The sequence below is a fragment of the Panulirus ornatus genome, chromosome 43, assembly GCF_036320965.1.
Source record: "Panulirus ornatus isolate Po-2019 chromosome 43, ASM3632096v1, whole genome shotgun sequence".
In the NCBI taxonomy this organism is placed as follows: Eukaryota; Metazoa; Arthropoda; class Malacostraca; order Decapoda; family Palinuridae; genus Panulirus; species Panulirus ornatus.
In genome coordinates, this window is record NC_092266.1 from 8,386,450 (window position 1) to 8,399,929 (window position 13,480).

The 13,480-nt window shown below is 39.9% G+C and overlaps 1 protein-coding gene across 1 annotated transcript in view; it reads left to right on the forward strand.

Moving 5' to 3' along the window:
- Positions 1–13,480, forward strand: part of LOC139762299 (protein FAM32A) — a 53,781-nt gene that overhangs the window by 15,335 nt on the left and 24,966 nt on the right. Inside the window, exon 2 of the mRNA XM_071686896.1 lies at positions 12,728–12,884. Within this exon, the coding sequence (XP_071542997.1) occupies positions 12,728–12,884 (157 nt within the window). The remainder of the gene's footprint in view (positions 1–12,727; positions 12,885–13,480) is intronic.

Genomic DNA, 13,480 nt, shown 5'->3' on the forward strand with positions numbered 1-13,480 from the left:
CCAACAATGTTGTATGGTTGCGAGGCGTGGGCTATGGATAGAGTTGTGCGCAGGAGGATGGATGTGCTGGAAATGAGATGTTTGAGGACAATGTGTGGTGTGAGGTGGTTTGATCGAGTGAGTAACGTAAGGGTAAGAGAGATGTGTGGAAATAAAAAGAGCGTGGTTGAGAGAGCAGAAGAGGGTGTTTTGAAGTGGTTTGGGCACATGGAGAGGATGAGTGAGGAAAGATTGACCAAGAGGATATATGTGTCGGAGGTGGAGGGAGCAAGGAGAAGAGGGAGACCAAATTGGAGGTGGAAAGATGGAGTGAAAAAGATTTTGTGTGATCGGGGCCTGAACATGCAGAAGGGTGAAAGGAGGGCAAGGAATAGAGTGAATTGGAGCGATGTGGTATACCGGGGTTGACGTGCTGTCAGTGGATTGAATCAAGGCATGTGAAGCGTCTGGGGTAAACCATGGAAAGCTGTGTAGGTATGTATATTTGCGTGTGTGGATGTATGTATATACATGTGTATGGGGGGGGTTGGGCCATTTCTTTCGTCTGTTTCCTTGCGCTACCTCGCAAACGCGGGAGACAGTGACAAAGTATAAAAAAAAAAAAAAGAAAAAAAAAAGTTTGTTGAGTATTCCTGGTAAATTATATGGGAGGGTATTGATTGAGAGGGTGAAGGCATGTACAGAGCATCAGATTGGGGAAGAGCAGTGTGGTTTCAGAAGTGGTAGAGGATGTGTGGATCAGGTGTTTGCTTTGAAGAATGTATGTGAGAAATACTTAGAAAAGCAAATGGATTTGTATGTAGCATTTATGGATCTGGAGAAGGCATATGACAGAGTTGATAGAGATGCTCTGTGGAAGGTATTAAGAATATATGGTGTGGGAGGAAAGTTGTTAGAAGCAGTGAAAAGTTTTTATCGAGGATGTAAGGCATGTGTAAGTGTAGGAAGAGAGGAAAGTGATTGGTTCTCAGTGAATGTAGGTTTGCGGCAGGGGTGTGTGATGTCTCCATGGTTGTTTAATTTGTTTATGGATGGGGTTGTTAGGGAGGTAAATGCAAGAGTTTTGGAAAGAGGGGCAAGTATGAAGTCTGTTGGGGATGAGAGAGCTTGGGAAGTAAGTCAGTTGTTGTTCGCTGATGATACAGCACTGGTGGCTGATTCATGTGAGAAACTGCAGAAGCTGGTGACTGAGTTTGGTAAAGTGTGTGGAAGAAGAAAGTTAAGAGTAAATGTGAATAAGAGCAAGGTTATTAGGTACAGTAGGGTTGAGGGTCAAGTCAATTGGGAGGTGAGTTTGAATGGAGAAAAACTGGAGGAAGTGAAGTGTTTTAGATATCTGGGAGTGGATCTGGCAGCAGATGGAACCATGGAAGCGGAAGTGGATCATAGGGTGGGGGAGGGGGCGAAAATTCTGGGGGCCTTGAAGAATGTGTGGAAGTCGAGAACATTATCTCGGAAAGCAAAAATGGGTATGTTTGAAGGAATAGTGGTTCCAACAATGTTGTATGGTTGCGAGGCGTGGGCTATGGATAGAGTTGTGCGCAGGAGTAGGGATGTGCTGGAAATGAGATATTTGAGGACAATGTGTGGTGTGAGGTGGTTTGATCGAGTGAGTAACGTAAGGGTAAGAGAGATGTGTGGAAATAAAAAGAGCGTGGTTGAGAGAGCAGAAGAGGGTGTTTTGAAGTGGTTTGGGCACATGGAGAGGATGAGTGAGGAAAGATTGACCAAGAGGATATATGTGTCGGAGGTGGAGGGAGCAAGGAGAAGAGGGAGACCAAATTGGAGGTGGAAAGATGGAGTAAAAAAGATTTTGTGTGATCGGGGCCTGAACATGCAGGAGGGTGAAAGGAGGGCAAGGAATAGAGTGAATTGGAGCGATGTGGTATACCGGGGTTGACGTGCTGTCAGTGGATTGAATCAAGGCATGTGAAGCGTCTGGGGTAAACCATGGAAAGCTGTGTAGGTATGTATATTTGCGTGCGTGGACGTATGTATATACATGTGTATGGGGGGGGGTTGGGCCATTTCTTTCGTCTGTTTCCTTGCGCTACCTCGCAAACGCGGGAGACAGCGACAACGTATAAAAAAAAAATATATATATATATATATATATATATATATATATATATATATATATATATATATATATATATATATACATATATATATATTTAGTACATGAGGTCTCGTGTGTTCAGTTTGTACTAATTCTGAACACATTGTTTACCCCTAGAATCACCTGACTACCTTCCTTCATAACCCTACTGCAGAGATGATATTCTTTATCAATAAATAAGATGGAGAAATGATAATTCCATCACCATAAGTGATAATTTACAGTGACAAGAACGATTTCCAAAAATTATAACATAAGATCATAAATCTGGAAGATATGTGTCATGTCTCTCCGACATGACGTATGCTCTCATAAGCAGATATTGAAAGTGCAGCCAAATACATTATGAGGACCTGACGAAATTAGCCCCATAGTCTTAAGGGAGGACAAGGAAGAATTTAACCATCCATTATTAATTGTAATTAACAAATCATGGAACTCAGGAGTGACATACAAGGCATGGAAGGCGGATAATGTATCACTAATTTTCCAAAAAAAGGATTATCAGTCTCTCGCCTCACTTAGCCTAAGCCTCTGAACCAGCTAGTCTGACAACAGTTGTAAAGTTCCTTGAGGAGGTATTGAATAAAACTGGAACTCGCTCAGGAAAGCACAAGGTAATTTATCAGTTGACGGTCAGATGCTCCTGTTCTGTTTGATGGATTATAACTAGAGTGGCACCACTGAATTTCTTATACTCTCTAAAATTCATATATGTAGTGTGTGGGATTTTAGATAATTTCTATACAAGATGGATACACATATTCTAATATCAAGATTTGTGCTCTGTTCTTATGGAGTCATTCTTGCCACTGTAGTTTCAGATTTTGGGATTTTCGTTTTTCATCCTTAAAACCGATTTTTCGATGAGATAAATCTTTAGTGTTAGGGTTATGAGAGAGGGAAAATGTGGAGGTAATTGATATATATATATATATATATATATATATATATATATATATATATATATATATATATATATATATATATATATATATATTGATTTGAAGTACCATTGAATATCAAAAACATGGATTTAACCTGATTTTAGCAATTATTCAGATGTCTGATGGGTTATCATATCAATGAAATTTTATAAAATCATGTGCTTCTCTTTAAAGTGCCACATTCCCTTTAGTACGGAAGATAACAGTGAATTCAGATGTCCATGGAGATATAAGACTGTGACCCTGTATGGTCAGATCACAGACTTAGTAATTCAAGCTGTAATTTTTTTATGATGTCGGAATTTGGTTAACATAATTGCAGAACTTAGATTCGGTTGGATTCAGACATTACAACACATGACAACTTTTAGTGGATTAACGTTAAAATAAAAGAATATAGGTATTTCTAACCTCAACTGGCAAACTTTTTTGTTTTATTACAGCTTCGCTAAGATTATTTATAGATATATGAACCAGGTAAAATTGTATAAGATCCGAACAAGTGCTGGGTGAATGTTTTTTGTCAGCCATCAGCAGGATGGTTGCTTCTCTGATATCCGTGTGCTACATGTGCCGACTTTAGAAAATGACGTTGGGATGCCATAGGCATCCTACCTGTTTATTTACTATTGGCTAGATTTGAATGAAAGGTTATAAATGCATAACTTACACTCTTAACTGTTATTTCAAGCATTTTGCCTCAATATTATTTATAATTTCAAAGCCCTACCCACTTTCAGAAAACTTAGAATGCCACATTGTAAGGATTCCAGCATAATTATTTTCTCTCAATTTTCCCATGTAGCCATCTTCTATAGGTTTACCAGATTTTACGTGCAGCACCTCCCACTCCTGCAGTTGTAAATTCTTGTAAATTGGGCAAGGTAAGTGGAAGGAGATTGTGGAGAAAAAGTGCTCTGTATCACTTGTTGAGAGTGTAAAGAATCCATTGGTACCATTTTCATCAAAGTATTTGCAGTAGACCGTGAACCAAAGACCTGTGGTCTGTTGAAATCATTTTTTAATGTCCTCATGCTAGATGCAAGGTCTTTAGAAAAGTGATTGTCCTGAGGACACCTGACATCAAACATTCACTTAGCACTTTTGATTCTATAGACCCTTACTGTATAAGAAACTGTATTTTGACATGTATGTATGTTGGTCCCAGATGTATCTGAGTTAGAAACACTAGGGATGTGTCTACAATTCCTTGGAAAGTGAGCTTTTTACACTGAGGGATTGTAGAGAGCATGATCTTACTTCGAAATTGTATGTTCATCTTTCATTTATTATAGTTATTCTCATCTAAAGAATTTTTGTGCTACAATTATATCATAATGATCAAGCAACTAAGAAAGATATGATTTTCCCTTCTTGAAACAATATTTTCGTGAGTTGCGTAGATTATTTAATTTTTCACATTCCATTGAAGTAAATAATAATGTTTTATCTTAGTGCTATTGGCTGGTAGATTTTTGGGATAGCTTTGATTCCTGCTTTTTGAAGTGTGATGATTTGAGTCGTTTTCAAACTCTTTAGGACAATGCCGTTATCCAGGTGTGTTTTTTTTTGATGTGTTTTGTTCACTGAGTACAGATAATGCAGTTTTAATACCTTATGTATCTCATTGCTGTCATTTATGTAATTACTTTTTTGTTACCCATTCGTTTATTACTGGAAGAGAGTTTCACATGTGCTGTGTACATACTGTATATACCTGTTTAACCAGATTTTTTGAGACAAACTTTTGGCTAACATTTCCAAGAGGCTGAAATGCATAGTTCAGTAAAGAGTCCACAAAAGAAGAAATTAAATGAATATTAAGTTGATGTATCGAACAATGAAATCACAAAGAATTTTAATCTTTATCTAACTTTATTCTTAAAACAACCACCACCACCATCAATAGTCCTTTGTTTATGGTAGCCAAGGCCTAAGCTAGCCTACAAAGACTTCATTACTAGTTTTTTCTTGAAATGAGATGAAACTGCAATTGATATCAAATACAATAAGAAAGGTATTTGGTAATCTATTATTTTTTTTTTTTTATTTTTATTTTGCTTTGTCGCTGTCTCCCGCGTTTGCGAGGTAGCGCAAGGAAACAGACGAAAGAAATGGCCCAACCCACCCCCATACACATGTATATACATACACCTCCACACACGCAAATATACATACCTATACATCTCAATGTACACATATATATACACACACAGACACATACATATATACCCATGCACACAATTCACACTGTCTGCCTTTATTCATTTCCATCGCCACCTCGCCACACATGGAATACCATCCCCCCTCCCCCCTCATGTGTGCGAGGTAGCGCTAGGAAAAGACAACAAAGGCCCCATTCGTTCACACTCAGTCTCTAGCTGTCATGCAATAATGCCCGAAACCACAGCTCCCTTTCCACATCCAGGCCCCACACAACTTTCCATGGTTTACCCCAGATGCTTCACATGCCCTGATTCAATCCACTGATAGCACATCAACCCTGGTATACCACATCGATCCAATTCACTCTATTCCTTGCCCGCCTTTCACCCTCCTGCATGTTCAGGCCCCAATCACTCAAAATCTTTTTCACTCCATCTTTCCACCTCCAATTTGGTCTCCCACTTCTCCTCGTTCCCTCCACCTCCGACACATATATCCTCTTGGCCAATCTTTCCTCACTCATTCTCTCCATATGCCCAAACCATTTCAAAACACCCTCTTCTGCTCTCTCAACCATGCTCTTTTTATTTCCACACATCTCTCTTACCCTTACATTACTTACTCGATCAAACCACCCCACACCACACATTGTCCTCAAACATCTCATTTCCAGCACATCCACCCTCCTGCGCACAACTCTATCCATAGCCCACGCCTCGCAACCATACAACATTGTTGGAACCACTATTCCTTCAAACATACCCAATTTTGCTTTCCGAGATAATGTTCTCGACTTCCAAACATTCTTCAAGGCTCCCAGGATTTTCGCCCCCTCCCCCACCCTATGATTCACTTCCGCTTCCATGGTTCCATCCGCTGCCAGATCCACTCCCAGATATCTAAAACACTTCACTTCCTCCAGTTTTTCTCCATTCAAACTTACCTCCCAATTAACTTGACCCTCAACCCTACTGTACCTAATAACCTTGCTCTTATTCACATTTACTCTTAACTTTCTTCTTTCACACACTTTACCAAACTCAGTCACCAGCTTCTGCAGTTTCTCACATGAATCAGCCACCAGCACTGTATCATCAGCGAACAACAACGGACTCACTTCCCAAGCTCTCTCATCCACAACAGACTTCATACTTGCTCCTCTTTCCAAAACTCTTGCATTCACCTCCCTAACAACCCCATCCATAAACAAATTAAACAACCATGGAGACATCACACACCCCTGCCGCAAACCCACATTCACTGAGAACCAATCACTTTCCTCTCTTCCTGCACGTACACATGCCTTACATCCTCGATAAAAACTTTTCACTGCTTCTAACAACTTGCCTCCCACACCATATATTCTTAATACCTTCCACAGAGCATCTCTATCAGCTCTATCATTTACTCTATTATTTACAAGTACTTAAAAGTGAACATGGAAATTTACTTATTCAGTACTAAAGTGATGCAGTTCCATCTCATATGCAGGACTAATCTTGTATTAGGATTAGTACTGAGGTGTTCTGCAAATAAGTGATGTTGCCAGTATGGAGGTTTTGTAGCTGGGGGATCTGTATGTATAATGGCTTATGGTGTGAGGCCAACACCTCGCAGAAATACTTATGAATAGTATTAACAATTGTACACAACTTTTAACATCCCATAATTCATTGACAAATTCAGGTATGTGTGATGACTGATGCATGAGTTAACATATACCGTTATGTACAAGTCATTTGCTATGAAGGGGTTAAGGTATATTGACAAAACAATCTATATTTATCTTTGAAAGCTTACTGATAATTTTACTGTATTATTGAAACATTCCTTATTTGAGTGATTAACAGAGAACTGTACTTTAGGAAAACAACAGGCCTGTAGCTGGGGAGGAAGCAGTGCTCCTTTCGTGGAAACAGTGTTTCTTGGTAGTTAGCGAAGATGGCACATAGAATGTATGTGTGATGACATGCATGGGTTAACACGTACCATAACGTATGAGTGAGATGTTTATGCTAGTGTTGACAAAACCAAGCCTTCAGAAACCTACTGATTATTTTACCGTATGTTGTTGAAACATTGCTTATTCAAGTTATTAATTGTGAATCGTAGTTTAGGAAAGCAATAGGCCTGTAGCTGGAGAGGAAACAGTGTGCTTATTCAAGTTATTAATGGTGAATCGTAGTTTAGGAAAGCAATAGGCCTGTAGCTGGAGAGGAAACAGTGTTCCTTTGGGGAAAAGTGTTCCTTTGCAGGTAGTCAATGTGGCACACACCTCTCCGCAGAGATTGAGTTCCACTGAACTGTATTTTAGCTTAGTGCAGCACCTGGATTATATTTTTGTTCTGAGTTAAGTCACCTTGTGATGAAATTTGCATCCCAAAAGTGTCTTATGATAATATTTTGAGGATTTTGTTTTTAACCTTGCATCAGTGGACTGCCAGCAAATGATGTGACATTTTGTTTGCCAGCCATGCTTACCCTTGTGTTTAAGGATATTGTTGCATTTTTACCATAATACATATAGAATATGGTCATTTTTTCCATTCATACTGGCAGTTATTATTATTTATATTTATTATACTTTGTCGCTGTCTCCCGCGTTTGCGAGGTAGCGCAAGGAAACAGACGAAAGAAATGGCCCAACCACCCCCCCCATACACATGTATATACATACGTCCACACACGCAAATATACATACCTACACAGCTTTCCATGGTTTACCCCAGACACTTCACATGCCCTGCTTCAATCCACTGACAGCACGTCAACCCCGGTATACCACATCGCTCCAATTCACTCTATTCCTTGCCCTCCTTTCACCCTCCTGCATGTTCAGGCCCCGATCACACAAAATCTTTTTCACTCCATCTTTCCACCTCCAATTTGGTCTCCCTCTTCTCCTCGTTCCCTCCACCTCCGACACATATATCCTCTTGGTCAATCTTTCCTCACTCATCCTCTCCATGTGCCCAAACCACTTCAAAACACCCTCTTCTGCTCTCTCAACCACGCTCTTTTTATTTCCACACATCTCTCTTACCCTTACGTTACTCACTCGATCAAACCACCTCACACCACACATTGTCCTCAAACATCTCATTTCCAGCACATCCATCCTCCTGCGCACAACTCTATCCATAGCCCACGCCTCGCAACCATACAACATTGTTGGAACCACTATTCCTTCAAACATACCCATTTTTGCTTTCCGAGATAATGTTCTCGACTTCCACACATTCTTCAAGGCCCCCAGAATTTTCGTCCCCTCCCCCACCCTATGATCCACTTCCGCTTCCATGGTTCCATCCGCTGCCAGATCCACTCCCAGATATCTAAAACACTTCACTTCCTCCAGTTTTTCTCCATTCAAACTCACCTCCCAATTGACTTGACCCTCAACCCTACTGTACCTAATAACCTTGCTCTTATTCACATTTACTCTTAAATGCACTTTGCTACCCCCATAATCCTGGATATGTGCCCATAACTTACAGTATATAGATATTTCATCTTATATGAATTATATGATAAATGGATATAATGGCCAAAAATCTTGGTTTGTTAGTTACTTAAGGTTGCCAGTTACTCAAGTATATATAGTTTGTATGTGCCCTCCTCTGTTCTTAAGAGTCAAATGAAACATGTGGTCCTAAATTTGCATTTTGCAGAACACATTCCAAGTGGAGATTATTTTAGTTCATGATGCATTTTGTATATTGTCACTTATCCAGCCACAGAATTGCATGGCATTTGCAAGGGCAACCTTTGCCTTTTATGTCGTATGTGTATCGTCACTTTAACGGCAGAAAATGAACCACTAGTTGTGAAAGTTTTCAGTTTCCTTTAGCATTAACTTATACCCCATCAGTAGAAGTACAGTAAAATACCGGCTTTAGAGTTCATGTCCTTCAGTAATGTTAAGGTTTTGATGATTTTTAATTGTTATTAAGGGTTTGCATGTTGAAACCGTATTTGGAAGATACATGTTTATTCATATATATTTTGTTAGATATGTATCATTATCCCTGGGGATAGGGAGAAAATACTTCCCACATACTCCCCACATGTCATAGGAGGCAACTAAAGGAGGTGGGAGGGGCTCAGATTGAGGTGTTTAGATGTGTGTCGATGTAACCAAGATGAGAAGAAAAGAGAGATGAGTTGTATGTTTGAGGAAAGAAACTTAGATGTTCTGGCTCTGATTGAAACGAAGCTCAAGGGTAAAGGGAAAGAATGGTTTGGAAAAGTCAGGGGTTGGCGAGAGGACAGGAGCTAAGGAAGAAGAAGCACTATCCTAAAGCAGGAGTTGTGGGGATGTGTGATAGAGTGTAAGAAAGTAAATTCTAGATTAATGTAGGTTAGACTGAAAGTGGATGGAGAGAGATGAATAATTATTGGTGCTTATGCACTTGATCATGAGATAAAAGATCTTGAGATGGAAGTGTTTTGAGAGCAGCTGAGTGAGTGTTTCAGCAGTTTTGGAGCATGAGACTAGGTATTAGTAATGGGTGATGTAAATGTGAAGGTGACTAACGTGGCAGTTGAGGGTATAATTGGTGTACATAGGGGTTATCAGTATTATGAATGAAAAGGGTGAAGGGCTTGTAGTTTTGTGCTGAAAAAAGACTGGTGGTTGGGAATACCAGGTTTAAAAAACAGATATACATATGTGAGTAGGAGAGATGGTCAGAGGACTTTATAAGATTGCGTGTTAATTGATAGGCTTGTAAAAGAGAGATCTTTAGATGTTAATGTGCTTAGAGGGGTGGCTGACGGAATGTTTGATCTCTGTCTGTTGGAGGCAAAGGTGAAGATTTGTAGTGGTTTTCAAAGAAGAGAGAATGTTGGGGAGAAGAGAGTGGTGAGAGTAAGTGAGCTTCGAAAGGAGACTTGTGTGAGGAAGTACCAGGGTAGATTGAGTGTGGAATGTAAAAGGTGAGAGCAAATGATTGGAGTGGGTGAGGAATGGGTTGTATTTAGGAAGCAATGATGGCATGTGCAAGAGATGCATGTGGCATGAGAAAGGTGGGAGGTGGGCAGATTAGAAAGGGTAGCGATTGTTGGGGTGAAGAAATAAAGTTGTTAGTGAAAGAGAAGAGAGAGGTGTCTGGATGAGACTAGCAAGGAAGGAGTGCAAATGACTGGGAGGTGTATAAGAGAAAGCAGCTGGAGGTCAAAAGTAAGGTGCAACAGCTGAAAAAGAGGGGAAATGAGAGGCGTGGTGAGAGAGTATCATTAAATTTTAGGGAGAATAAAGAGATGTTTTGGAAGGAGATAAATAATGTGAGTAAGGCAAGAGAACGAATAGAAACATCAGTGAAGGGGACTAGGGGGAAGTGATGAAATGAAGAGGAGATAGAGTGAGTATTTTGAAGGTTTGTTGAATGTGTTTGATGATAAAGTGGCAGATATAGGGTGTTTTGGTCGGGATGGTGTGTGAAGTGAGATGGGTCAGGGAGAGTGGTTTGGTGAAGAGAGAAGAGGTGGTGAAAGCCTTGTGGAAGATGAAATCCAGCAAGATGGCAGGTTTGGAGCGTATTACAGTTGAATTTATTAAGAAAGTGGGTGACTTTGTCATTGATTGGATGGTAAGGATATTCACTGAATGTATGGATCATGGTGAAGTGCCTTAGGATTGGTGGAATGCATGTATAGTGCCATTGTACAAAGGCAAAGGGGATAAAGGTGAGTGTTCAAACTACAAAGGCATAAGTTTATTGAGTATTCCTGGAAAATTGTATGGGCGGGTATTGATTGAGAGGGTGAAGGCATGTGCAAGGCATTAGATTGGGTAGGAGCAGTGTGGTTTCAGAAGTTCGTTGAGGATGTGTGGATCAAGTGTTTGCAATGAAGAATGTATGTGAGAAATATTTAGAGTAACAGATGGATCTGTTTGTAGCATGTATGGATCTGGAAAAGGCATATGACAGGGTGGATAGAGATGCTTTGGTGAAGGTCTTAGAGCATATGGTTTGGGAGTTAAGCTGCTGGAAGCAGTGAGAAGTTTTTATCAAGGGTGTAAGGCATGTATATGAGTAGGAAGAGAGGAGAGTGATTGGTTCCCAGTGATGGTCAGTCTCCGGTTCAGGTGTGTGATGTCCCCATGGTTGTTAAATTTGTTTATGGATGGAGTGGTTAGGGAGATGAATTTTGGAGAGAGGGGGGTGATATGCAGTCTGTTGGAGATGACAAGGCCTGGGAAGTGAGTCAGTTGTTGTTTGTCAGTGACAGCATTGGCTGTTGATTTGAGTGAGAAATTGCAGAAGTTAGCAACTGTGTTTGGAAAAGTGTGTGAAAGGAGAAAGTTGAGAGTAAATGTGAGTAAGAGCAAGGTAATTAGGTTTTCAGCTGGGTTGAGGGACAAGTTAGTTGGGATGTGAGTTTGACTGGAGAAAAGTTGGAGGAGTTGAAGTGTTTTAGGTATCTGGAAGTGGAATTGGCAGCAAATGGAACCATGGAAGTAAAAGTGAGTTATAGGGTGGGGAAGGGGGTGAAGGTTCTGAGAGCGATGAAAATGTGTGGAAAGAGAGAATGTTATCTTGGAGAGGGAAAATAGATATGTTTAAATTTATAGCAGTTCCAACAATATTATATGGTTGCGAGGCATGGGTTATCAGTAGGGTTGTACAGAGGAGGGTGGATGTGTTGGAAATAAAATGTTTGAGGACAATATGTGGTGTGAGGTGGTCTGATTAAGTAAGTAATGAAAGGGTAAGAGAGATGTGTGGCAATGAAATGAGTGTGGTTGAGAGAGAAGAAGAGGGTGTGTTGAAATGGTTTGGAAGTATAAAGAGAATGAGTGAGGAAAGACTGACATGGGGGATATATGCGTCAGAGGTGGAGGGAACAAGGAGGAGCAGGGGATTAAATTTTAGATGGAAGGATTGAGTGCAAATGAAATTGAGTGATTGGGGCCTGAACATGCAGGAGGGTGAGACATGCAAGAAATAGAATTAGAATGATGTGGTATATAGGGGTCATTGTGCTGTCCATGGTCTGAACTAGGGCATGTGAAAGGTCGTGTAGTAAACCATGGAAAGGTCTGTGGGGCCTGGATGTGGATAGGGAGTTGTGGTTTTGGTACATTACATGTGACAGAGACTGAGTGTGAACAAATGTGACTTTTTTGTCTGTTTTCATGGCACTACCTCGCTGAAGCAGGGGATGGCAGTGCTGTTTCCTGTGGGGCAGGGTGGTGCTGGGAACAGATGAAGGTAAGTATGAATATATGAATATGGCTGTGTGTGTGTATGTATGTGTATATGTTTATATGTATATGCAAGTGTATGAGTGTGTATGTATATATGTGTGTATAGGAGTGGATCAGTTTTTATTTGTCTGTTTCCTGGTGCTACCTCACTGACACGAGAAACAGCGATCAAGTATCATGAAAATGATAATAACATATCATTATGGGGTTATAAGCATTTGCTAAATGTATTCATACCAGCACATTACTATTTTGAAAAAGTAAAATAAATTTTTTTTTCAGGAAAAAGAAAAAGAAGAAGAAGGATGTTGAAAGACATATGGAAGCAAACATTCGACGAGAGTTAAAAACAGAGGCAAAGCCTCCAACTGATACTTCATCTACCATACGTTCATACACTCAAGCAGAGAATAGATTTATTGAGCGAAGGAGAAAAATGGTGAGGATAGAGATGGTAGATTTCACTGTGTGCAGGGGCATGCTCAATGAATATTTTATGGTGACATCAATATTATGTTGTTGGATGTAGTACTGCATTATCAGATCTCAGCTGAAGGACGTATGTAACTTAGTTGTGCCTTTTCAAGAACCAAACTGTAAATTGTGTACCCATACAGGTGTACTGATCATTAAATTTTGGAATATAACACAAATCAGATTATTAGAAGAATCATGAATGTGGCCAGATTTGAAAATGCAGTTGTCATTTTTTGCATTTAAATGAGACTTCAAGAAAATGGGAAAAGTTGAGTTTGCAAGTCTCTTTTCTTTGTACTTTCATGAGTTATTTTATGACGTCTTCATATTTTCATGAAATTGTACCCGACCACTAAGTTTCGTTGGAGATATGTAATTGGAAAATGCATCTTACCAAAATGTCTTCGTATTGGAGCCCATTTTACCATAGGATTCATTGGGATGAAGGGGGGGGTTATTGTTTCTAGAGAGATTTGTCAGCGTCATTTTCAGCATTAATATGTGATAAATTCATACACAGCACACTGGATTACAAAACTTGTTTTCATTATAACTATA